This window comes from Erinaceus europaeus, chromosome 1, assembly GCF_950295315.1.
Source record: "Erinaceus europaeus chromosome 1, mEriEur2.1, whole genome shotgun sequence".
Lineage (NCBI taxonomy): Eukaryota > Metazoa > Chordata > Mammalia > Eulipotyphla > Erinaceidae > Erinaceus > Erinaceus europaeus.
The window spans coordinates 125,808,327-125,835,912 of record NC_080162.1 but is presented as its reverse complement, the minus strand read 5'-3'; the positions used below and the strand labels follow the sequence as shown (position 1 = coordinate 125,835,912).

Sequence of the window (27,586 nt, the reverse complement as noted above, 5' to 3'; positions counted from 1 at the left end):
CATGCAGGGATATCTTGAGATAAAAAGCAAAACTTTCAAAGTGGAAGACAATTTGCACTTGTAAAATTTAATCAAGAAATTGTCTTAACTAAAGTTTCATTAAGTCTTCACTGGGTAGAGTGATATTGTGTTTTCCATACAGTCTGAGCATTTGTAGTTGCCAGAAACATTGCATGACCAATGACAGCCAACCAATGACAGTCAACACAATTTTGATTAAAGAAAGAACTCTGGTTTTTAATAGTTTTGATCATTAAAAAAGTTTAAACCTGCATAGCAATCATTTCAAAAATAATTATTTAATGTTCCATAATTAAACTGTACACAACCTAGTCTTGGGACATAGAAGCCAGTGAGGTGAGTTTGGAGCAGTTGCAGGAGCCGGGAGTTGAGTTCTCATTGGCCTTTTTGCTTTCCTTCTTCATTCTGTTCCTCTAGGTTTATTTGGATACTTGGCACAATCTGGCTCTTATACTGAGTGGATTTGCACTGGGAAGAGAGAGCAGCTTGACTTTAGTCCCTTCTCACTTCCCCTCCCCCACTTGGCCAGATTCCTCAAAGTCGCTCAATGTCTCGGTATTTCTTCCTCAGAATAGAGACTTGGTCTTTAAAGAGGACGGGGTCCAGCCTCATCTGAGAGTGGATCAGCGGCATGTAGCCAAACCAGCTGGCAAATGTGTTCATGCAGCTCTGTCGCTGGGCAAAGTGGTCAGGGTCTGCCCAGCGGGAAGCCCGAGAAGTCTAGGGGAAAAAAAGAGAGAAAACACATAAGATTATGAGAAATGCAAGGGAAGTGTCAACATTGCAGAATGCCAAGGCAAGTTCTTGTGCAAGACTGGTCTGGGCAATATTGCCTCCCCATCCGTGAATCTGGGGGAATGCAAACACTGACTTCATCTTTTGTTTTGCCACAGGTTTTCCAAGATAAGGAACATTCCCGAGTGCTTAACACATGTACTAAGAGATATATATTAACTAATTCTCTAGTCTGTGAACTTTAATTACTATGGTCACATCATATAAAATTTATATTTATAGGTCGCATAGGCTCCTAAGCTGAATATGGGCCCCAGATCACATCAAATAGATGGGGTTTACAGTCAACAATATTTATACTCCTTTCTTATATTTGGGAGCTACTCTCTTCCCTGACCCAGCTTTCTGGTCCTTTTCCCAGCCATGACATCATCTCCCCACACAATAACTAGGATCCACCTGCAAATCAGACTTCAGGCTCAACGAAAAACGAAAACAAACAAACAAACAAACAAACAAAACCCCAAAACTAGTATAGCCACAGGATCCACAGGATTCACCTGCATATCAGACTTCAGGCTCAAGGAAAAACAAAAACAAACAAAAAACCAAAAAACTAGTATAGCCACAGGCCCTTTGGAATTTAACTAAAATATGCCTACTAGCTATCTACAAAATGGAGGAAACCCCCCCCTCCCCACTCTTCATCTGCACTACTCCAGCCTTTAGGTTCATGATTAGTCAACAACTCGTTTGGCTTCATATGTTAACTCTCTTTTCAGCCACCAGGTTCCAGATGCTAGCATGATGCCGACTAGACTTCCCTGGACACTAATGTGTCTTGGAGCTCCGATTACCCAGAACCCCACCTTACTAGGGAAAAAGGTAAACAGGTTGGGAGTATGGATTGACCTGTCAATGCCCATGTTCAGCAGGGAAGCAATTACAGAAGCCAGACCTTCCATTCCACCTTCTGCATCCCACAATGACCTTCAGTCCATACTCCCAGAGGGATAAAGAATAAGAAAGCTATCAGGGGAGGGGATGGGATATGGAGATCTGGTGGTGGGAATTGTGTGGAGTTGTACCCCTCTTATCCTATGGTTCTGTGGCAGTGTTTCCTTTTTATAAAAAAATAAAAAAATAATAAAATTTATATTTGTACTTGGGATTAAATGCTAGACACATGTTTGTAGTTTTAAACATAATTCCTTAAGATCCTCTTGTTTACCTGATTAAAGAGAATATGTAATAACTTTAAATGTCACTGGGGGATTGTCACATGTGTCACATGTGTAAAATTTCTCATTTTCTGCAAAATACTCCAACCTCCCCCCCCCAGGTCCTCTTCCACCATCCTGTATAGGAGCTGAGCCCTGCTCACTGCTCCCTCCCCAAAGAATTCCTTACTTTTGGTGCAATACACCAAACCTAATCTAAGTTCTGCTTTGTGTTTCCACTTCTACTTTTATTTCTCAACTTCTGTCTATGCATGGGATCATCCCATATTCATCCTTCTCTTTCTGGTTTATCTCACGTAACATGATTCCTTCAAGTTCCATCCAAGATGAAGTGAAGAAGGTGAATTCATTATTTCTCATAGCTGAGTAGTATTCATATATATATATCACAACTTTCTCAGCCACGATTGATGAGGATATTAACTTCCTCCTTCTATATTACTTTTTTAAACATTTACAGGGACCCACTGAGTTTTTTTTAAGTTATAGATATAGCTGAAGAAAAACAATAAGCTTTTGCATATCACTTAAGGCCAGTGTTAGGAAGCATTTGAAAATCCATTTTCTCTTCAATGGACCTCTACAGTGAAATCACTACATGAAATCTAATGGGAAGATTAAGTGCTGCACATGGCTGTTGTATGTCTATAAGACTAAGTCTCAATATTCCATTTTTCTTTGAACACAAAAAAATTACATTTTATTATTCCACTAAAATGTGCAAAAGTGAAGAAAAAATGCTTAACTAAAGTAGCACTGTATTATAATGTTGCACAGTCTTCAGGTGCACATTGCTATAAGTCAGAATCTAACATACTATATTAAGCTCACTAAAAAAGACCAATTCTATACATAACTACACAAATGGCACCTTGAAATTTTTTTATTATCTTTACTTATTTATTGGATAGAGACAGCCAGAAATTGAGAGGGAAGGGGGTGATAGAGAAGGGAAAGAGACAGAGAGTCACCTGCCACACTGCTTCACCACTTGCAAAGCTTTCCCCATGCAGGTGGGGTCTTGGGGCTCAAATTTGGGCCCTTGCCCATTGCAATATGTGTGCTCAACCAGGTGCGCCACCACCCAGCCCCTCAATTGGCACCTTTTACCCAATGTACCCACCTGTGTTTCCCTCTTTCCTTCTGGTAACCACTAATCTGGTTTCATAGTCTAAGAGGTTTGTATTATTTTATTTATTTCATTCACTTGATTTATTTTTCTACCCACATATAAATGATGTCACAGTTTCTTTTGGCCTGACTTCTTTCACTGAGTATAAGTTACACCACTAGGCCCATTCTTTTTATTCCAAAGGGCAGAAGAGGCCATTTCTCATTTGTTCTGCTTGGTATTTCCTTAATACGAGATGAAAAATATCTTTTGAGTTTGCTGGCCACTAGTATGTCTAGTTTGGAGAGCTGTCTGTTATTTACTTATTATTTTGCCAGACAAATAATGTTTTTGCTGTCTCTTTAAGATATCACAAAAAGGTCTGAAGAATCACCCCATATATGGTTTACTGCTAATGTAGCTGAGCAACTTCAACCTTATTCATCAGTCTACTATTCATTTTTTCCCCCAGAAACATAGACACCATCCCTAAATTTCCAAATATCAGTTTTTAACTAGTCTAGATGGCTGAATTGATACAAATTTCATATAACTTCCTTCAAGAATTGACTCATTTTTCTGTGCTTGGGAAATTAAAGAGGAAATAACTGACCTCATTCAAACCCTATGGGTATATGCATTTTTTCCCCCAAGTAATTTGGAACTTTGAAAAGAAACCCAAGCACTAAATAATGGTGCAGATGGGGAAGTGAACACAGACAGACTTCATCTTGTAATGAAGGCCCAATGCAACATCCTTAATCATGTTCTATATATAACTACAGATTATGCAAACAGTAACTAATTCTTTTCTATTTTTTTCCACTATTTGCCAATCTGGAGACTTCTTTTCTTTCTAAGGAGACTTAGTTCTACAACATTTTTTTTTTTAAATAAGGATACTGAGTTTTGCAACTATGTGATTAAAGTCCCTCTGCAGGATGTCTGTGGGGACCTTCACAATAATGCATGTCTCTTCAGAAAGATGTTGACATTTCCTGGAATGTCCAACTGCTGAAAAGGTCTTCATTCTCACAGTACATGCGGCAAAGAAGAGTATGCTCAGCCCTTTTATAACTGGGTTGTTGAGTTTTTTTTTAAGTATATTTTTTAATATTATTGAGGGCAATCAGTCCTATGAAGAGTAATCACTTACTTAAAACAGAAAAGAGTTAATCTGGTCATATGGAAACATGGTTATCATCTCCTAAACAATCTGTGTTGCCCCTAAAATTGGTTAGGTATTTTTTAGACTATACAGGATGACTGAAACTGATATAAAAGAAAAACTCTGAGATATGATTACTGACATTTTAATAGACCAATTATGTCAAGTGTCTTTAAAACCGTATTTTGAAAGTAAGGGGGGGAGCATGTTAAAATATTAAAAGCAAAAAGTGGGGTGACCTCTGATGGGAAGAAACCCACATACTCTTTAATAACTACTGGCAGCTATTTAATGATGTCTATGTACATTAAAAAAATTGTTTATATTATCTTTATTCATTTGATAGAGACAGACAGAAATTGAGAAGGATGTGGGTGACAGAGAAGAAGAGAGATAGAGAGACACCTGCAGCACTGCTTCACCACTCACAAAGCTTTCCCCCTGCAGGTGGAGACCAGGGGCTCGAACATGGGGCACTGAACATTGTAACATATGTGCTCAAGCAGGTACACCACCAGCCAGCCCCTGTCTATACACATTTTTAACATGTTTGTATCATTACCCTTTGTTAGAAATTTCTTTCACAAGAATTTACATTTTACTGTGAGGATCATTCAGAGTCACTTTAAAACCACAAGTGTTAACATGCTTAAAAGTGACAATCATCGAAGATCTACAAATGCCAAGTTATCTCTGAGTAGCAGAGTAACAAACAATGCAGATTTCCTTGGCTGTCAGAAGCTAGACTATTTGGCAGGGTATTTTTTTTCAAAAGGTACCTGGCTTGCCTGAAACTTATAAATGGTAGTCCTAGAATTAAAGATCAAGTGCTAAGTCTCCTGAAATGTCATAATGATACTCACCCAGCTCAAGAGCAACTACCAAAAGACTGTTAAAGAGAGTATTACTCATTACAATTACATTGCACTTAAAGAAGACCCCTAATTTCATCTGCTCTATTCCTACCTTTGGATTCCTATTTATTAAACAATTTGTCCTGCTTTATAGCTTGCTGCCTTTCAACTTGCAGGCACTACCATGACATCATCCTGACTTCCCTGGACAGATGACCTCACCAATATGTCCTGGAACCTCACCTCCCCAGAGCCCTGCCCCACTAGGGAAAGACAGATACAGGATGGGAGTATGGATTGACCTGCCAATGTCCATGTCCAGCGGAAAAGCAATTATAGAAGCCAGACCTTCCACCTTCTGCACTTCATCAAGAATTTGGGACCATATTCTCAGAGGGATAAAGAATAGAGAAACTTCCAATGGAGGGGATGAGACACAGAACTCTGGTGGTGGGAACTATATGGAATTGTATCCATTATCTTACAGTCTTGCTAATCATTATTAAACCACTAATAAAAAAGTTTTAAAAAAAATCCTTCACTCAGACTTACAGGGATGTAGTGGTTACATAGGATCCTGTGCTAAATATGAATAGACATGAAAAAAAAAATGGACATGGGCTCCAGATCAGATGGATGGGTTTTACAGTCAATGGTATTTATATACCTTTACCATATTTGGGAGCTACTGTCTGCCCTGATTCAGCTTTCTAGTCCTATTCACAACTCTAACATCATCTCCCCAGACAATACCTTTAGCTCACCAGCACGTTAGCTGTTGGGCTCATGCAAAAATTAGTAAAGTCATGGGCCCCTTGGAATATACCTAAAATAGACCTACTAGCTTTTACCACAATGGAGAACCCAAAACTCATCTGCTATATCCTTACCTTTAGGTTTCTGATTATTAAACAATTTGTTCTGCTTTATATCTTAGTGCTTTTCAGTCACCAAGTTGCAGATGCAGCATGATGTCAACCGGACTTCTCTAGGCAGATGATCTCACCAATGTGTCTTGGAGCCCCACCTCTCCAGAGCCCTGCCCCACTAGGGAAAAATAGTAGCAGGCCAGAGATATGGATCGACATTTCAATGACCATGTCCAGCAGAGAAGCAATTACAGAAGCCAGACCTTCTACCTTCTGCACCCCATAATGATCCTAGGTCCATGCTCCCAGAGGTAAAGCTTCCAGTGGAGGCAATGAGATGCAGAAGGAACTCTGGTGATGGGAAGTGTATGTAATTGTATCCCTTTTATCCTACAATCTTGTCAATCATTATTAAATCAATGAAAAAAAATCCTTCACAGGTCTTTACCTCTGCCTGGAGAAGACATATCTTTTTCATGCCACCTTGTAGGCTACATGAGACTTTACATTCTTGATCTAATAATCTCTTTGACCTATGTCTTCTCCATTGCTGAATGCTGGCAATAAACTTCCTCAGAGATTTTGTGTGTTTGTGTTTTACTGGTATCTCCTCATTATATAGTTTTGCAGAAGGACACCAAGCACTCATTACTTCAGGTTGAATGACTACTGAGCAAAGGAAAAGAAAGAGAGTTCTACCCATACCTGCCCCATCATTGTCTCCTTATACTGCTTCTTCTGGGTCACTTTGATTGGAGGCAATTTAGTCACAGCAGACACCAAGAAATTCATGAGAATGTCCTCACAGTTGGCCAGTTGGTCCACCATGTTCTTCAAGCTGGCTGGCAGGTAATGAGTGTACAGGTAGTGATAATATCTGTAAAAACCAAAGACAAGGTTTCAGAGGGAGCCATCACTACATAATAGCAGGCAATTTTTGACAGAAAACACACACACATTCTCTGAATCTCCAAACATATGGATAGTCGTGATGATGACAATGATAGCTATCACTTATATTGTACTTACTATATACCAGATAATGTTTTAAGTTGGTTTACAAGAAACATCTCATCTAATCCTCATTGGAACTCACATGTAATATTATTATCTGTTTCACAGATAAGTAAATCAAGTCAGAAGTTCACATTGTTGCAGACATTACCTGCCTATCCTAACTTTAATATGAAGCTTACTGGTTAAATAGAGAACCTGAATGCTTAGATATCAAAAGGTACCTATACATGATCCCTCTCTCTCTCTCTCTCTCTCTCTCTATATATATATATATATATATATATATATATATATCACTACAAAGTTTTAAAATTTAAGTTGTTGATTTAATAGAAGATACACTCAAAATTATTCTATAACTGTCCAATAATATATTGTTTTACTTTTATGGTCTACAAACTGTGTGTTTCAATAGTTTCTAGAGAAGGATATAGAGCAATTAATTTAGAGTAAAAATAATTTTCAAATATTTACTGTATAAATAAATTTCTGAACTGAAGCAATGCATGCAAAAACCACTACCAAATACACATTGGTTTATAGTGTTTAACACACAGGCATAACCTCTCATCTCCCCTTGACTGATGTCTAGAAGACAAGACAGGACCCAAGTTCCATTCCCTCCTTCCCAGAGTCTTCTCTGTCTGGGTACAATAACCACATCCAGTCCAGGTTTCATCATATGTTTTCCCTTGCTGTTTTTTTGTTTTTAAGTTCCAGCTGTAAGTGAGATCATTTGTTCTTTTTTTTTTTTTTTTCTAACTTGTCTGATTCAACATAATGCCTTTGAGTTGTGGCCATACTATTGCAAAGGAAATGTTCTCATCACTTTTAACAGTTGCACAATACTCCACTGTGTATAAGTACCACAACTTCCTTAGCATAGCTTTTAAATATATATGTATATATTTTAAATATGTGTGTGTGTGTGTGTGTGTGTGTGTGTGTGTGTATATGTGTGTGTGTGTGTGTGTTTTAAAGCAGCTGCCTTTCACTCTCCCTGATCAACTAGGAATAGCAAAGAGGATCACCTGAGAACACAATAAGACAAGATTAGGGTTACCTCCGGAACCCTCCAAGCCAGGGGTGAGTGCAAACACATGTGGCTCATGGACAGAGAGGGGTTTAAGGAGAGATTCCTGGGCCTAAAAGCCCTTATCTACTCAGGAGAGGTTGGCACCAGTCCAGCAGTTTGTCAGTTGACATACCACCTCCTGTCTGAGTTTTATCAGCAATAAATAGGTGTTTTAATTTTCGCTGGGTGAATTATCTGGGTCATAAGGTAAGTTAAATTCTAGAGTTAATGAAACTCCAGACTCTTTTCCATAGGAGTTGGACCAACTTACATTTCCACAAGCAATATAGGAGAGTCCCTTTCCCTCCACAGATTCTCCAACAATTTGTTTTTGTCTTTTCTGATGTGTGACATTTTCACAGCTATAAAGTGCTGTCTCATGGTTTTTATTTGCTTTTCCCTGATCATCAGTGACCTTGAACACTTTTTTCATGTTTGTTGGCCCTCTGATTCTCTTCCTTGGAGAAGATTCTGCCCGTATCTTCCCCCCCATTTTTCATTGGGGTTGTTGGTCTTTTTTATTGTTGAGTTTGGTGAGTTCATTGTATATTTTGGTTATCAGTCCTCTCTCTGATATTTGACACAGAGATTTTCTCCCACTTTGTGGGGGATCTCTTTGTTATGAAATTGATTCCCTTTGCCTTGCAGAAGCTTTTCAGTTTGATGCAGTCCCACTGGTCTATCATCTTAATGTCTCAGATTCACTGAGTGGTGATAGCAAGAAGAAACAAAACAATAAACTTCCAATGGGCAGATCTCAGCTCCAAACCCCAGATCAAGATTCAGATTTGTCTTAAATGCTTACACTTCATGCATTTCCAGCTCTACCCCTCAGCTGGAAAACTTCTATTATTTTCTTAAAAAGACTTCACTTTAGCATGTTAGGGATAAGAGACAGTTCAACTAGGAGAGTGCATACTTAATTATGTCCAAGAGCTTGATTTCTAGATCCTGGTACCACATAGTGGAACCTACACTAGAGATGTTATAAATATTCTAGTGATGTGGTCTCTCTCTTTGTTCTCTATCTCTGTATTAAACACACACAGAAAAAAAATGGGGTGAGGGGGATGGTAGAACTTCAGGTGCAAATGCCCCAGGCCAAAATAAAAATAAAATAAAAAAGGTCATCACGTTTCATTCTTTAGTGATCTAATGAGAGGAACATTATCTATACTTATTAATTTGGTAATCTCCCACTTGTCCCATAGCTTTAAAAACCAAATATGTGGAAGTTGGGCGGTAGCACAGCGGGTTAAACGCAGGTGGCACAAAGCGCAAGGACCAGTGTAACGATCTGGGTTTGAGCCCCTGGCTCCCCAACTGCAGGGGCGTCGCTTCACAAGTGGTGAAGCAGGTCTGCAGATGTCTATCTTTCTCTCCCCCTCCTCTCTCCATTTCTCTCTGTCCTATCCAATGACAATGACATCAATAATAACTACAACAATAGAACAACAAGGGCAACAAAAGGGAATAAATAAATAAATACATATTAAAAAAATATGTTGAAACAACTCTGGAATTTTTACCTTCATCTCTGACTTGTTTCAACATGACCATCTGCATACCTTCACATGCCTAAGAGAGAACTGCTATATTTCCCTAACATCTATAGTTCTCTTCCTTTCTGATGATGATAACTACATTCTGGTAATTATGAAAATTTAAAAACATAAATTCATCAAATTCAAATTTGTCAAGATAACACTGGAACATATTCAAAGTGATTCCATTATCTTACTATCTTAGGCTCCACTGTTTGACCTAGAAAATATCTAGGTAGTTACTGAAAGGTTTCCCTGTTGCTCTCTGCCTCTCTCATAGCCTGTCCTCAACATAGCCTCCCAAAGTGATGCCTAAAATGTAAGATGTCTCTGCTCTGCTCTCAGCACTGACTCTCCATTTCACCTACAGATAAATTAAGTGCTGGTGGGAGTCGGGCACTTAAGTGCAGCAGGAAGTGGCGTGAAGCACAACGTCCAGTATAAGAATCCTGGTTCAAGCCCCCGGCTCCCCACCTGCAGGGGAGTCGCTTCAGGTCTGCAGGTGACTGTCTTTCTCTCCTCCTCTCTGTCTTCCCCTCCGCTCTCCATTTCTCTCTGTCCTATCTAAGAACGACGACATCAATAACAACAACAATAATAACTACAACAACAATAAAAAACAAGGGCAACAAAAGGGAAAATTAATAAATATAAAAAATTAAAAAAAAATTAAGTATGGTCCTGCATTTAGGTTCCCATTGACCACTCCCATCTGTTTTCTTTCTCTGAATTCATGGGTTTATTTCTGGGGCCATTAATACAGTGAGGTGGTTTTTGCCAGAATCCAGAGTGATAACCATTACACCAGGGAATCCCACCTGAGCTGACATTTTCAAATAGAGAAGGAAAGAGGGAAAGATATTACAGCACTGAAGCTTCCTCCAAGTGCAGTGGAGTCTGAGCTTAAACCTGTGGCCCATTTTCTACCTACTCCACTGTAGGTATCTTGGTCTTCTAGAAAGTCCTCCACCATTCTGCCCTGAAGAAATTACTCTAGACATTCCCTTTGCCATAAATCTCATTCTACAGATACTGTCTTGACTAACTACTTCTGTCAAATCTGTTCAAATCTCACTAGTCGCCCTCATGCCTAATCTCTCCTTACTTTTGGTACCCCTAGTTCTTTATTATTTTTTTATTTTAAATATTAAAAAATTTTTTTTAATTATCTTTATTTATTGGATAGTTATAGCCAGAAATTGAGAGGGTAGGGGGAGATAGAGAGTGAGAAAGACAGAGAGATACCTGCAGCCCTGTTTGACCACTCATAAGGCTTTCACCCTGCAGGTGGGGACCAGGGGCTCAAACTGGGGTCCTTGAATACTATAACATGTGCACTCAACCAGGTATGCCAACACCTGGCCCCTCCTCTAGTTCTTTACATGACTTTATTTTGTTTTTTTGATATCTAACTTATATGCATAACAAATTATAGAATTACTGCATATATTATACTTTCCTTTGTTATAGTGTAAGACCTAACTATTGAAGGCTTTTTAAAAATTTATTTATTGGGGTATTAATGATTTACAGTCAACAGTAAAATACAATAGTCTATACAAGCATAACATTTCCACATAACAATACAACCCCTACCTGGTCCTCTTCTGCCATCATATTCTAGGACCTGAACCCTCCCCCCACCCCAGAGTCTTTTACTTTGGTGCAATACACCAACTGTAGTCCAAGTTCTACTTAGAGTTTTCCCTTCTGATCTTGTTTTTAAACTTCTGTCTATGAGTGAGATCATATTTATCGTTTTGTTTCTGACTTATCTCACTTAACATGGTATCTTCAAGCTCCACCCAAAATGGGGTAAAGAAGGTAAATTCACTATGAACCTGAGACTTTGGAGCCTCAGGAATAAGAGTCTCTTTGCATAACCACTATGCCATCTACCCTTGTTTAAATTTCTGTTTTCCACATAGCAATTTAACCCCCCTCTAGGTCCTCCTCTGCCATCATGTTCCAGGACCTGAACCCTCCCCTCTTACCCCAGAGTCCTTTACTTTGGTGCAATACACCAGACCCAGTTCAAGTTCTGCTTTGTGTTTATTGTTCAACTTTTTCTTTGTAATGGATTCATTTCATTGAAGATGCCTTTAAAATTTAGATGGAAAAGAGTTCTTCCAATATTTTCCTTAAAGTATTTGATAGTTTCTGACCTAACATCTAAGGAGTGTTGAAATCTCTTACTATTACTGTGTTGCTGTCAATATATTGCTATAGCCCTTTCAGTAGATGTTTGATGTATTTAGATGGCCTCTCATTGGCAGCATAGATGTTAATAACTTTTATTGTCTGATCCTTGATCATTAGGTAATGTGCATCCTTAGCTTTTTAAATTTTACTTATTTTAAGGTCTATCATGTCAGATTGAGAATAGCTGTTCCTGCCCTTTGTTGTGGTCATTGGCTTGTAGGGTAGTTTTTCCATCCTTTTACTTTGAGTCCATGTTTGTCTTGTTGAGTTAGGTGGGATTCCTGCAGACAACATATGGTTGGGTTGTGTTTTCTGAGCCATCTTCCTACTCTACACCTAAAAGGTGAATTCAGGCCACTGACATTTATTGATATTATAGAATGGAGATATTTTAATGCCATTATTCAAAATTTTAGAGTGTTCTGATATATGGCATGCTTATGATGATGTGATTGTTAATAAGAGACCTTCAGAACTTTTTTCAGGGCAGGCTTGGTGATAGTTGATTCCTTCAACTGTTGCTTGTCTGAAAAGGTTTTTATGCCTCCATCCCGTCTGAATGACAGTCTATCAGGATACAGCAGTCTTGGTTGAAAAGCTTTCTCATTGAGCACTCCACAGATATCCTGCCATTCTCTTCTAGCCTTTAGTGTTTGTGTGGAAAATCTGCTGCTAATTTATAGGTTTTCCTCTGTAGGTGACTACTTGTTTTTCTCTTACAGTGTTTAAGATTCTTTCCCTATCCTTATTCGTTTTCATTCTATATATGATGTGTCTTTAAGTCTGCATTAATTCTGCTGGGACCCTCTGAACCTCTTGAACCTTTATGTCTTTTATGTTGTCTAGACTAGGGAAGTTCTCATCTATTATGTCCTGTAGAATGCTCCCCCCTTCTTCCTCTTGTAAGCCAATAAAGCGTATATTACTTCTTTTGAAGTCATCCCATATGACTCTGTTGTTGTTTTCAGTATCTCAATCTCTTTGATATCTCTTACTTCTTTCTTAGTTTTCTCTAATTCATCCTCAATCTTACTAATTCTGTTTTCTGCCTCACTTATTCTATTCTCTCTCCTCTCTGTTGTTTTCTGTGGCTCAGCTATTTCAGCTTTCAGCTCTCTAATTACCTTGAGATAGTCAGCATTTTCTTTCAGAGTCTCATTTGCTGTCTCCCCATTTCTGATGATACTACTTTCAAACTCTTTCCTCACTCCTGTGATTAATGCCTCAATTAGTATTTGGCATTAGTGCTCATTCTTATGTTCTACTTTTGGGGGAGAGGAGGTTTATCTAGGCTTTTGTCATGGTTCATTTCTCCAATGTTTCTTCTTGGTTTAACCATTGTATATGGTGTGTTATGAGGTCCTTCTCTCAGTACTACTCAGTCCACTAATAACACTTGCTGGCTTGACTTGTGTCTAAGTAAGTACTTAAAGAGTTCATAATTATAGAAATTAACAGTTGTTTCAATGTTGTCTCAATCCTTGAGGTGAAGCATGGTGGCTGTTAAACCCTCTTTTGTTCTTTGTCTTCCCTGTAAGCTATGGGAGCCTGAAGTAGAGTTTTTAGCATAATTACTCACTCCTAACCTAGAGATAACACTGGTGGGGGAAAGATAGCACAGTGCTAATACAGAGACCCCAGGCCCAATTCAGCTTCTCTGACAGCAGCCAGAGCCTGCAGTCCTTGGCCCTGTGAGTTTCTAAACAAATCCTATTTATACTCTGTGGGTCCTAAGGCAATTATTCAAAGTGTCTTCAAATTCATTAGGAGAACAATGTGGAAAGGCTCCCACTATACAGCCTCACTTTCATACCACTGGAAGTGTGTGTCTTCTCCTGAGTTGCCTGATTAGGTCAGCAAAGGGCCTCCCCACTGCTGCTCCAGCCTCCAAGGGTCAGTAGCAATGGAGATTCACAGTTGCATTTGGTGAGCCTTAGGGGATCCTCTCCTCTCATAAAACTCCCACAGAACTCAGACCAGAGGAGGTGTCTTAACTGGCAAACTGCCTATTACCAGTTGCTCCCGAGTAGATATGGGCTGTCAGCCCCAGGAATCTCTCCTTAGGCCCCTCTCTGTCCATGAGCCACACGTTTGTACTCACCTGTGACTTGGTGGGTTCCCAAAGTCATCTGGGTCTTGTCTTGTTGTGTTCTCAGGTGATCTTCTTTGTTATTGGCTTTTTTATTTCACTCAATGGTAAATTTCAAGCAGCTAGAATAATATCTTGTGTGTTGGCAATTAAGTACTTTTGTTGTTGTTTTTATTCTGAATAAGTACATTTCTCAATACACCCTCAACATGTCTTCACACTTCAGACTATCTGAGAATATCATCTAAAACACTGGGCTGTCAGAAAAGTCACGACACATTTTTTTTTAATGTTTTTTACACAAAAATGTGTCATGACTTTCCTGACAATCCAATTAATTTAACAAAAGCAATAAGGCAGAGGCCTTACTGGTTTCAAAGACAACAGATACATCAACAAACTATGTTTTGCTAACATTGTTAACAAGATTTTGCCCATTATCTTATTTATGCAGTGAATAGAAATTAATATAAGAATCTATATTATCTAAATAGACATTTATACACAAAATCGCTCAATTCCTCACTTGTGGTAAATAGCAGCTCCTGTTAACACCATGGAGTAGTCGTTTGTCCACTTGGACGTGTACCCCCAGCGCTCCTTAGAGTTATCCCAGAAATGGCTGCGTGCAGGGTACCCCACAATCCTCTCAGGGAAGCTCTGCCACACTGTGAAGGCAAAATCCACCTGCAGGCAGAACACATGCCAAGCAAGCAATCAACAGTGTTAACAAATGTCAACAAAACACTGCCTTACCCCTGCTAATTCAGAACTTGAAATCCTGGGACTGTTGTGAAACATTAATTCTATGTATTTGTCAGCAAATTAGACTGACTTCTTGACATTTTGCCCTGTGATTATGCACATTTTAATATTTTCTGTTCACTTCAGATCAGTGAGAAAATGGGAGGGGGTAATTTATGAATACGTCCTTTAGAGTTCCAGTCTGTTCAAGCTGGGGGAAAAAATTTAAAAAAAAAAAAGTAAAGGAAAAAGAAGAGAAAGAAAGCAGCTGCTTCTTTCCCTTCCCTCAGAGGTGCACGTGATCACTGATTCCTGTGAGGCACAAAAGCATCTGTTATATAAATGAGAGCAGATTTCCTATCTCCTTCCAGAATATGAATATACCACATACATTATAACAAGCATACAGCAAAGTGACTCTTAAGAACAAGAGAAAACATGTTTTAAAAAAGTGCACAAGTTCTCTCAGGAATACTATGAGATTAAAAAAAAAAAGTAAGAAGTCAGGCTTCAGATTTAAATATGCATAGTGCCAGGGAAATCTAGAAAAAGCACCCCACTGTAAAAAAAAGATCATTAAGAGTAAGTGGCACCAGAAGGGAAAACACAAAGCAGAACCTGGACTGGAGTTGGTATATTGCACCAAAGTAAAAGGCTCTGGGGTGGGAATTCAAAGCTTGAAAACATGAGGCTGAGAGACACAAGCCATTCATAAAAGGCTACTTCTTCTACGATTCCATTCCACTGAAATACCAAACAGAGTCCAGAGAAAGAAAACAGATTATGGTTTCAACAATAATGAGTCATTGATTACTTGATGCAGGGTTTTCCTTGTTAGAGGATGAAAGTGTTATAGAAACAGGTAATGACCACATAATATTGTGGAAGCACTGAATACCATTGCATTAGACATTCTGAAATTATTAATTTTGTTAGAAGAATCTTGCCTCAATTAAAAGAAAAAGAAGCCTAGAGCAGTATTTCCAAAGCTCCCCCTTTATATGTGCCACCACCTACTTGTGTTATGTTCCTTGCCCTGCATTTAGCACCTTATTTAATATTGTTGTCTTCCATTAGTGTAATTCTAGGTAAACATTTCAGTGAAATCCTGTTTGATTCCTGACCATTATTACTTTCTAACACGCTTAAAAGTACATATATAATTGTTAACACAAATCATGCATATGATAAACCAGGCAAAAAACTATTTAATGCATATACCATCTAGTGGAAAATATCAGGGAAACTATAAACCTTAAGGGTCTTTTATCACCAAACTCTTTGGACTTAACTAAATCATTTTGTAAATAGTCATAAATTCAAATTCTTATGAAAATCCATGTGGATGCCCTGTTTCAAGATAAGAAAACCTTAACTATAAAGTTTGTTCCCCCAAAATGCTGTCCATGGGGAACAATTAAACTGAAGGGTCTTTTATCTCCGAACTCTTTGGACTTCATTAAATCAGACTGTAAGTTGTCATAAATTCAAGTTTTTACGAGAATCTAGGCTGATGCTCCATTTCAAGTTAAGGAGGGTGGGGAGGCATTCATCGTAAACAGTTGGAATAGAGTGGAGAGGCATCTCAAAGTTGAAAGACAGCAGGAGAATGGGTAGTATATGCCAGAAGATTGAAATCAGGTTGTGATGCCCTGCACATCAGTGCTGGTGTTCAATACTAATGACACCAACTGTTAGGATAGTATATTAAGCAGCCCATCCTCAAAGAATTAGCTTAGCTGTCATCTCTCTTTGGGGTTCTCTGCTATTCTTTGAAAAGGAAAGATATGCACTGGCAGTTGCCAGTGAACACAAGGGGGTGTTTTCATCACATGAATTTCTTACTATCTCAAAGCCATCTCAAGATTTTCAAAAGAACAGAAAAGTAGATTCAGATAAAACTACGATTCTTGTGATAGTTCTGCTTTCAAGCGGATTATTAACACATCAAAGAAGGCAAAGGTCAGCTAAGAGCCTTTCCTCTTAGAAACCAAAATCTGTTTTCTTTTGAGAATTTGGAGTAACCCAGATAAATGTAAATAACTATAAACCAACTAAGGTCCTTTACAGGAAGTGGTTTAAAAAAATCTATGCTTTTACTCCGAAGGGAGGATGGACAACAAACTCTATGCTACACCTGAGGAAGATGGGCCGATATTGGGGCAGCTTGGAATGTTCCTACTCATGACCACAGAATGTGAGCTCAGATCTACAGGGATGCAGAGGTCACATAGGCTCCTAAGCTGAATATGGGCCTCAGATCACATCAAATCGATGGGGTCTACAATCAACAATATTTATATCCATTTCCCATATTTGGGAGCCACTCTCTTCCCTGATCCAGCTTTCTGGTCCTTTTCCAGCCATGACATCATCTCCCCAGACAATAACTTGGATCCACCTGCATATCAGAGTTCAGGTTCAGGGGAAAACCAAAACCAAAACCAAAACAAAACAAAATAAATCAAAAACCTAGTATAGCCACAGACCCTTTGGAATATAACTAAAATATGCCTACTAGCTATCTACAAAATGGAGGACCCCTCAACTCTTCATCTGCACTATTCCAGCCTTTAGGTCCATGATTGATCAACAATTTGTTCAGCTTTATATGTTAACTCTTTTTTCAGCCACCAGGTTCCAGATGTTAGCATGATGCCAACCAGACTTCCCTGGACAGACAAACCCACCAATGTGTTCTGGAGCTCTGCTTCCCCAGAGCCCTTCCCCACTAGGGAAAGAGAGAGGCAGGCTGGGAGTATGGGTCGACCTGTCAACGCCCATGTTCAGCGGGGAAGCAATTACAGAAGCCAGACCTTCCACCTTCTGCATCCCACAATGACCTTGGGTCCATACTCCCAGAGGGTTAAAGAATAGGAAAGCTATCAGGGGAGGGGATGAGATACGGAGTTCTGGTGGTGGGAATTGTGTGGAGTTGTACCACTCTTATCCTATGATTTTGTTAATGTTTCCTTTTTATAAATAAAATAAATAAATAAAAATCTATTATTAGTACAGTGTAGTCATAGCTAACAAGCTAAGAATACCAAGAAAGGAAAGTAAATGAATCAACAAAATTCAGTTAGAGAGAGAGAGAGAGAGAGAGAAATTCCTAACCTCAATCATTTTAGACAAGACAACCTGATCAGTAGCAAAAGTAATCCTGAATGCCAGCTCCCCAAATTTACATATCCTTTTCCACCCATGTTAGCTTCTAATTACTCCAGATACAACACATTCTTCCCAGCAAGCACTGCAGGGTAAGAGTTGCTATTCTTTGAAAAAATAAAGCCACCAAACATGGATATATCACAGCAGCTAAAAGTGGTATCGTTGAACAGAGAAAAAAAAAATCCTAGAGTGAGACTTGTGAACTTGCAAAGAGAAGGAGTTTTTTTCAGATTTACCAAATTTGCAAGTCCTGGGATAATAATTAAAGCATACACCATAGTTATCTTGACCAGAGGTTCCACTACGGCAAAGCACTGTTCTCTCTGACTTTCCCCCAGGATCTCCTTTCTGTTTTTGCCATGCTGTGTATCCCGAGATGATGGAATTTATGGATGGTACAAGCTGGTCTTCCTTGCTGTTGGATGACTAGCGGGCTTGAGTTAATCAATGGGGGTTGTCAACAGGAGAAAGAAGGTGAGACATAGATAGATCTGTGGACCAATGGTTCTTGGATGCTCTCCCTGCATCTGGGCCCCACCATTCCTCCATAGTAACAGCCTCTTCCCATCTCATAGTGACTGTAGGAACACTATCTTCTTTCTTTATTCCATCAGACCTAAGGATGAGAACTGTTTCCTGCTCTTACTACTCTCCCAGTGTCTCACTGTCTCTGGGGGGGGGGGGGTAGAGGGGTGCTCTTTAACTGCATCCACATTGATTCAGCTTAAATTCCCTCATTTGAATCACCTGGTTTGAATTCTGATGGCTGCAGGCATAAGGTATGCAATCAAAATACCTGACATGGAGATGAGAACAAAGATCTCTCTTAGTAATGGCATTTGGAATGAATGTGCTCCTAGGATGCTAGCCTCTATTACAGGAGCCAGCAGCAAGATGCAAATTGGGACGTTTTCTATACTGTATTCCATAATCATCTTTCCCTTTGAATATTAAGCATATATTCTTCTCCCTACATGGCACAATTAGCTGTATGTTCACACTTTAATCGATGGAAACTGGTTAGTGTTGAGGGAATGCTCGGGGAAAAGAGCTCCTTCCTGAGGATTTATTTATTTTTTTCTATGTTCACACACTTGGAACAGGGATGCATGCTTATAGCACAGAGATTTGCACATGAAAAGTGGATTTTTTGTTGGTGGAAGGCTACTTTTGTGCTACAGAAAAAGGGAGGAGCCAATGAAAAGTGAGTGCTGGGGTGATGTCAGAAGGGGTATAACTGGGGGACAGAAGGATGAAAAAGGGGTCTTTTTGGTTCCCTGCTTCTCTCACTTTATTTTGGGTCCATATGCCCTTGGGACAGCCTTTTCCCAAGTCTCTTCTCTTTTTCTTAAAATCTATACTTTGCACAACTAAATAAAGGATCCAGAAATCGCGCCATTGAACTTATGTCCTGTGAAAATTCCTTTTCATTGGAACTGTGAGGAACCTATGGAGGGATCTCTGCGCATGATCCCAAAACAGTAGTGTCTATGCAATTGCAAGGAGAGGGGGGCCAGGTGGTGGTGCACCTGGTTAAGCGCACACCTTTTTTATAGTGCACAAGGACTCAGGTTCAAGCCCCTGGTCCCTACCTGCAAGAGGAAAGCTTCATAAGGGGTGAAGCAGGGCTGCAGGTATCTCTCAGTCTCTCTCTTTCTCCCCTTCCCCCCTCAATTTCTCTCTGTCTCTATCCAATAATAAATAAATAAATGCAGAGTTGCAAGAAGAGTGTGAGATCACTACTCTTAATATTGAATCCTGGCAGGCTGGGTAGCAGACTACTGTATGACACTACAACCTGACATGTTCCTTAATGCTGGTGATGCTTATGAATAAAAAGGAAAAAATTAAAAAAAAAGGAAGGGAAAAGGTATAAGTAGCTGCTAAGGCTCCATGCTTTTTATCAGCCACCATTAATAATGTATTTCCACCATACTGCCATTTTTATATAACTGTCTTTGGGCCTCTTTATGGTTTAAAGTAAGGTTTCAGAGATCAATATCCATCTGTGCTATAAAATTAGTTTTCTATTATCTCTCTCTTCTTCCCTCTCTCTCCTTACATATTCTTTGCACAGTCTTATTTTTGGCAGAAATACCTGGACACCTGAAAAGAGTAGGGATTTTCATCTCTGTCTTAAAGTGAAACTATCTGCTCTTGTGTGGGTGAGAGAAAAGGAACACTTTGAACCCAAGACAGGAAAGCTACTTTAAGAATCCAGGTTAGTGTTCCCTAGTAGGGGCACTCTACACACCCATAAGAAATTAGGATAATCAGGGGGAAGATAGTGAGTTTGCTCTGGAAATGTGGCTTCCAGATAATGCTAAATAGACACCTCTCCCACCTTCCCTGGGTTCTCTACACTCTGTCTATCACTGTGCTATTTATAAAGCAAACCAAACCAAACAAAATGGAGGGCAGACAGAAGCAGAGAGGTGAAGCACTGCAGTGCAAATGAGCAGCATTTAGCACAGAGACAATGGGGAAACTGCCTGCTTCAGGGTGCCAAGTGGTGGCAAGGTACTAATGGCAACTGAGTTGATTAAAATGGACTTCACAGGAAGTTTTGAAAAGGTGTTTCCACTAGGCCCAGGGCAAAAAGGGCCACCCTGAAGTTCAGGGGACCTGAGATGTATGGACACTCACCTCTGTAGTAGAAAGCACGGTGTCCTCATCCAGGCTAAGTACAGCATCTGTGACAATGATGTCATAGGGCAGAAAACGGCTGCTCATAACCTGGAAGTAGTTGGGAGGAAAAAACAAAAGAGGTAAGTTTAGAGTCTTCAGGAAAATAGCTCATATTCATCTCCAGACTGAATGTTTACCCCTCACTATGGGCACTCCTCCATTCTCCACTAGAGCAGACACGTTTGTTCTACAACTGCAAGGCACCAAGTGTAGACCAGGTGTCTTGTTGGGCAAAGGAAATACAAAGGTAAATGAGATCTATTCTTCTGAGTGCTCCCAGCCAGACAGGGATAAGAAATGTCAGTGATAAGAGGATGGAGCCAAACCCTGCTTGGAAAAGCAGATGAACAAGTGACAAGAAAGTAGAACTTAAGAGACTGTAATGCACCCTACATGGAGAGATTGGGCTAACAGGTGGCAAATGAAAAAGGCTGGGGTGAATGACTCAGCAGCCTTAGGATAACAGAGTGGATGGAGGGAGCAGTGGTTTCAAGTGTGGGACATGCACCACTGGGAGGTCAGATCATTTTAAGTGTGTATGAACATTTTAAATTTCTACTACTTATTAACATACACACGGGGGGCCAGGTGGGATGGTATATACCCAATTGAATGTACATGTCACCATGTGTTAGGACCTATATTCAAGCCCTTGGTCCCCACCTGCAGGAGAGAAGCTTCCTGAGCAGTGAAGTAGTGCTGCCAGTCTCTCTCTTTCTCTCCTCTCTCAATTTCTCTCTGCCCTATCAAATAAAAGAAAGGTAAGAGTGGCTCAGGAGATGGTATGGAGAGGTTAGACATTGGATGGATAGGAGAGGATAAGACATTGGATTCTCAAGTATGATGTCCCGAGTTCAGTCCCCAGCAGCACATGTACCAGAGTGATGCCTGGTTCTTTTTCTCTCTCCTATCTTTCTCAATAAATAAATGAATGAGTAAATAAACAAATAATTTTTTTTTTAAAAAAAAGTAAGAAAAAAAGAGGAAAGGGGCTGGGTGGTGGCACACCTGGCTGACTGCACATGTTACAATGCACAAGGATCCAGGTTCAAACCCCTAGTCCCTACTGCAGGAGTAAAGCTTTGCCAGTGGTGAAGCAGTGCAGTACGTGTCTCTCTTCCTCTTATCTCCTTCTCCCCTCTTGATATCTGACTGTGTCTATCCAATAAATAAATAAAGATAATTTAAAAACCATAAATATATACTTAAAAAGAAAAAAAAGAGGAAAATCTGGCTGCTGAGAGTGGTGGATTCATCGAGCAGGCACTGAGCCCCAGAGATAACGGTGTTGGGAAAAAAAAAAAAGAAGGAAGGAGGGGATGAGGAGCAAGCATATACACATACTTATTTGTAGCTATGGCAGTAAAAGGTAGCAGTAAAGTTACCGCAAGCAAATCTTATTAAAATGAACATAAGTTGACTTGAAGAAAAATACCAAACAAGAGGCCGGGTGGTGGCGCACCTGGCTGAACGCACAAATTCCAGTACAAAAGGACCTGGGCTTGAGCCCCCAGTCCCCAACTGCAGGGGGAAAACTTCACAAGTGATGAGGCAGGGCTGCAGGTGTCTCTCTGTCTCTGCCCTTCTCTCAATTTCTGGCTGTCTACCAAATAAATAAATAAATAAAGTTAAAAAATAAAATGTGTTCGAAAAATACCAAACAATAGCATATGTGGGCCATAGATGGAAGAAAGTCTAGAAAGCAGTGCAGGAATAAAGTTTGGGTAAAGACCTGGTGAGGTGTGTGTGTGTGTGTGTGTGTGTGTGTGTGTGTGTGTGTGTGTGTGTGTGTGCGTGCGCGCGCGCGCGCGCGCCCGTGTGCATGCGCACGCATCAGGGGCTTTGGGGACTAAGAGGGTCAGTTGGAAAATTAAGATTAGAGAGATTATTTGGAGACAGGTACAGTTTAAACTTTATGTCAAATGTACCACAAAATAAATAACTAGCCTTAAGGACAGCAAGATGATGTTTTTTAACATCTATTATATGTCAGGAGTGGTTTCAAGTTCTTCATGTCCATCATTTTGGTAGCAAAATACAATATGAGCTGACAGAGACAGAGAGAGAGAGAGAGAGAGAGAGAGAGAGAGAGAGAGAGAGAACTACAGAATCTAATCTTCCTCCAATGTGGCCAGGACCAGGCTAGGAACTGGATCATGCACATGGCAAAGCAGCAAACTGTCCAGGTGAGCTATACTGCAGGTCCCATTCCCTAAATGTCCTCTTGCATTTTTATACAAGAGAAAAAAAAACATACTTGCCAACAACTCTCAATACACAAAGGCCAGAGGACATAACAGGTGAACACTGGAGATAAAGAGAAAAGGAGACACTAGCTAGGCTTCAACAGTGAGCTCTTCACAAATCCGAGAACTGCTTCCTCCCCTCAAAGCTTGAGCTATATTGACATGAAAGCCAGTTCAGCCATACGCCTCACATCCAGCTCTTTACAGGACTGTGAAGCTACTTACAGCTTATACTATTGTGGGCTTATGGCATTAGAAAATGGAACATGCCCCCTGCAACCCATCTCTGGGAGCTCCAGGGACATGACTATAACATAAATGGCTTTAGGGTCTGTTGCAACACATTTGTCAACTAGGTCAAGTTGTGTTTTTTTTTTTTTTAATTTGTTTGTTTGTTTTTGTTTCCCCTTCTTGGGCATTCAAAACAAAATAAAACACAAAGTGATCAGCCACTCCACATATACAGTGCTGAGAAAACTCAGCCTGAAGCAATTTTCCTGATACTGTTTCCATGTCCACTGACCAACACAGAAACCATTAGCTGCCAGCTTAGCAAAGTCCTGACCTTTCCCTTGTTAAGCCTACAGGGGAGAACTGCAAAGACAAGGCCCATAAATTCAAAATAGAATTTCGCAGCTAAAGCAGCCAACACATCAATTTTAAACTCAAAGCTAGACAAGGAGGCTTAAAATGGAGAATGAGGAAGACATATGACACCATTCACATGATGTGTCCAACAGCTAGTTTTTAAGAAACAGAATCACATGGCCAAACACAATCAAGTGTTCAAGGTAAAGACCAGGACCCAACAGGTTGCAAGAAGTCTCAATGTAGACATGGCTGGCCAAATCTGAGGTGTCTAATAAGGACATTTGAGAAAGCTACTTTTATCACTATCATTTCATAAAGAGACTGGGTCTACTCATAGAGTATGAAAATGTAAGACTAATATGAACTAAAGAAGTTAAGAATGGATTCTGGTCATTCAGACAGACTGGATCCTGTTTGAATATCCTAACATACTCAATGAGAGATTAACTCCTACAAGGAAACAATGAGAGAATAAACAAACAAACAATCCCGCCAAAGTTCAAGGTAAATCACATCTATCTGAGCACTGTTGCAAACCTCAGGTGCTGGAATTGGAGAGATGGGGGTGAGCAGATTTTTATGTGTTGGTTCCTTTCTTAAAACCATGCCTCAGTTGAGACAAACTCATAAAGAACAGTTAGATTAATGCTAGGAGGCCTGCTCAGTCAATGGTTACCAAGCAGCTTTCAAACTATGCTGTTTGGTCCCAGTCCAGGGCTGGGACCAAATGCCAGGGCTTTGCTTTCAAGTTTCCCAGTGTGCTCCCAAATGTTGCAAAGTGCCCAGAACACAGTCATATATTGGAAGTAAATAGATAATGCACTTGTCCATTATCTTGTCCATAGAACAGCTATAATCCTCACTGTATTATGTTGAATCACATGAAATTGCCACTTTTGGTAAATCAGATGATTACTTTAAATGGTTCAAACAAATACACTGATGTTTAGTTTTTCAAGTTCCAAGATGTCTAATGCAGTGTATATGTCAGTCTCTCATGACCATAGCCCCTTGGGAACTGAGAAAGGAAATCTCACAGGTGACACTGTCAGTAGTCTCATAAGTAGAAACTTTTTTTTTTAATTTATCTTTATTTATTTATTGGATAGAGACAGCCAAAAATTGAGAGGAGGGGGGAATAGGGAGAGAGAGAGACAGATACCTGCAATACTGCTTCATCACTTGTGAAGCTTTCCCCTGCAGGTGGGGACTGCAGGCTTGAACCTGGGTCCTTGAGCATTGTAATGTGTACTCAACCAGGAGCACCACTACCTGCCCCTTATTTCTTTACAGTTGTTAAGATGGACAAGAAAGTAACAAACAGAGATGACAAAAACAGACTTCTGTCAGTCAATGGTGGAAGAAATTTTAAAGGAGTGGTAACATGTGAAGAGGAGCTTAAAGAAGTCACAGAAATTTTAACAACAGACATGAAGAGTTGAGGAGGAATGGTCAAGACTTACAGTAAATGAGATAATTTTTAAAAAACTCAAGGTAGGGAGAGAGAGAGAGAGAGAGAGCAATTCAGATAATTGTGAATAATTAGATATGGTCATAGGACAGGATCTGTCATGGAAAGCAATGAGAAAGAAGGTTGGGAAGGGCTCAGGAGTTCAGTCAGATTATTCACAGCCTCAAATGTCAATTTAAAGCATCAGATTGAGTTTCTTAAGGGCCATGAGATAATTAAAAAGATTTTTCAGTTCCAAGCAAAATGAAGACTAGAAGCAGAAGGTCAGCTTTAGCTGAATTTAGTAAAGTCTCCGATAGAGACCAAAATATAACTAAGAGTCACTATTATTGTGAAAGGCACAGCTAATTCTGATTAATCAGATAAACAAACCTCCTGCATCTCTACAGCCATCAATAACTTCATCCTTTTCATTTATGTCACCATCACACTTTGAATTCACTTCATTCTAACAGCAACCCAATGAAATGTGTGCTGCAATTTCTATTTTGTAGGTGTGAAAACCAAGGATCAGAGAAGTAATGTATATGTGAGGTCACAAATTCTCTAAAGAGTAACTATGAGAAGACAGGTTCTCCTGATTTAAAAGCATATGGCTAGAGTGCCGGGTGGTGGCACAGTGGATTAAGCGCACATGGCACAAAGCACAAGGACTGCCTAAGGATCCTAGTTAAAGCCCCCAGCTCCCCACCTGGGGGGGGAGGGGCTTGCTTCACAGGCGGTCTTCCCCTGTCTTTCCCTCCTCTCTTGATTTCTCTCTGTCCTATCCAACAACAATGACAGCAATAACAACAAATAATAACAATAGCAGCAATAAACAACAAGGCTAACAAAAAAGGAAAAAATTAGCCTACAGGAGTAGTGGATTCATAGTGCAGGCACCTAGCCCCAGCAATAACCCTGGAGGCAAATAAATAAATAAATAAATAAATAAATAAATAAATAAATAATAAAAGCAGATGGCTGTCAAAGCTGAGGACTGCTGAAGATTTTAGAAAATACAATATATGGCTAGCCGTTCTTACAAGCAGGAAGAAGAGTTCCATGGCCAACACCCAAAGTGCCCCACGGAGACTCAGACTTTCAGATCCTTCAAGTCCTACCTTGCTTTCTCCTTCAATGACGATGACAGGCACAGCAGTGGCAGGCCAGCGGTGCTTGGCTGGTAAGGGCTTGTCACAATTCCACAGAACTATGATCTAGAAGGAATAGGGGGTCATTAGATTCAGATGGCTGAATTTATATAGACTTCCAACCCAAAGTTTCTTCTTAGAGAGAACGATGAGGAGATGGAGACCCAAGCAAGGCAGCATAGCAAACAACACAACTGAAAGTGAACAGCACACTCTCACACAACCTTCAGAACCTTCTTCCTTCCACAGTCAGAGAATGAGGACAGAAGGAATAACCTAAAACATTTTGTAAAGGGGCTTAAGACAGTGTTAGAGGAAAAAAGAAATAATTTCAGGGTTGTTGGATCTTAATAAAGTGTTTTACTAAATTCTGACACCAGACATGGTGAGTGAAAAAAATCAGATTAAATACAAATGTATACTGAACATCTGTTCTGAACTTGTGCTTGATCAAACAATGCAAGAGAAATAAAAAGAATTCAAAATAAAGCTAATGCATGTTTTGAATTCCCCAGAAAGGCTACCGTGTGTGTGTATGTGTGTGTGTGTGCATTTGTTATTTCCAACAAATGTGCTTAGCTCAAAAACACATAAAGCAACATGAACTAACTTTTTACTTGTTTAGAAACTTCCTTATGTAAACTAATCTATAAAACAAAGAACACTGTTGAGGGTATGGGATTGACACTGATTTGACTAATACCAGTGTCACAGACAAAATCTTATGCTCTCAGTTTTACAACTATTCAAGGTAGCTGCAGGAGAAAAGTTGATATCTCCTGTCACCAACAAGTCTGTCTCTTGTGGTTTAGTTGTTTTGGTCTTTACAGAGGCATTTTCAATGTTTCTTTATAACTTTCACATTGAAAAACTAAATTGTGGAGCTGGGTGGTAGTGCACTCAGTTTAGCACACATGTTACCATGTGCAAGGACTTGGGTTCAAGCCCTTGGTCTCCATGTGCAGAGGGAAAAGTTTACAAGCAGTGAAGTTCTGCTGTAGGTATCTATCTCTCTCTCCCCCCCCCTCTATCTCTCTTGCCATTTCAATTTCTCTGTATATGTACAATAAATATAAAAATAAATTTAAAAAAACAAAATCCTGTGTCTGTATAAAATTCCCCCCCGCCCCGACTTGTATCAGATTTCACCTCTAAGAACTTCTGAGTTAGTCACAAAAGTATAACAAGACACAACAAACAGGGTAGGATATTAGTTGAATCCCAGGGAGCAAAATGTATAGAGGAGGCGTAGGGGTCGCTAATATACTGAGTTGGAAGAGGCAGGTGCCCCACTCACCTGGGCACAGTACTGGGATTTGGCTGCAGCCACAAGAAGTTTCAACACTGGCTGAGACTGAGAGACCAGGGGCGTCACTGCATGGATGACTGCAGTGAATTTGGAAGGGGGCTTTAAACCTGAAATAGAAAGGAGAGAGGCGCCTAATGAAGCAGTGCAAAACAAGACTTAGAAAATGACTCCTTGCTCCACTGCCTCAGCCTGGAGCTAATGTTCTCTTCTAGCATATTTTTCTTTAGCCTCTTATGTCCTGACAGAACGAAAACAAGGTGAAGACCTGTTAGTTTACTGCCACTAGAATCTGGAGATATCAGTAATT

The 27,586-nt window shown here is 39.8% G+C and overlaps 1 protein-coding gene across 2 annotated transcripts in view; it reads right to left on the bottom strand.

Moving 5' to 3' along the window:
* Window positions 1–210: 210 nt before the first annotated feature.
* EXT1 (exostosin glycosyltransferase 1) overlaps window positions 211–27,586 on the bottom strand; it is a 351,759-nt gene continuing 324,383 nt past the window's right edge. For both annotated transcript variants that reach the window (XM_060195721.1, XM_007516650.3), the window contains 6 exons: window positions 27,268–27,386; window positions 25,941–26,036; window positions 20,488–20,577; window positions 14,453–14,613; window positions 6,705–6,876; window positions 211–741 (listed from right to left, as the gene is read on the bottom strand). In XM_060195721.1, coding sequence (XP_060051704.1) covers window positions 556–741; window positions 6,705–6,876; window positions 14,453–14,613; window positions 20,488–20,577; window positions 25,941–26,036; window positions 27,268–27,386 — 824 coding nt within the window. In that variant the 3' untranslated portion in view covers window positions 211–555. The remainder of the gene's footprint in view (window positions 742–6,704; window positions 6,877–14,452; window positions 14,614–20,487; window positions 20,578–25,940; window positions 26,037–27,267; window positions 27,387–27,586) is intronic.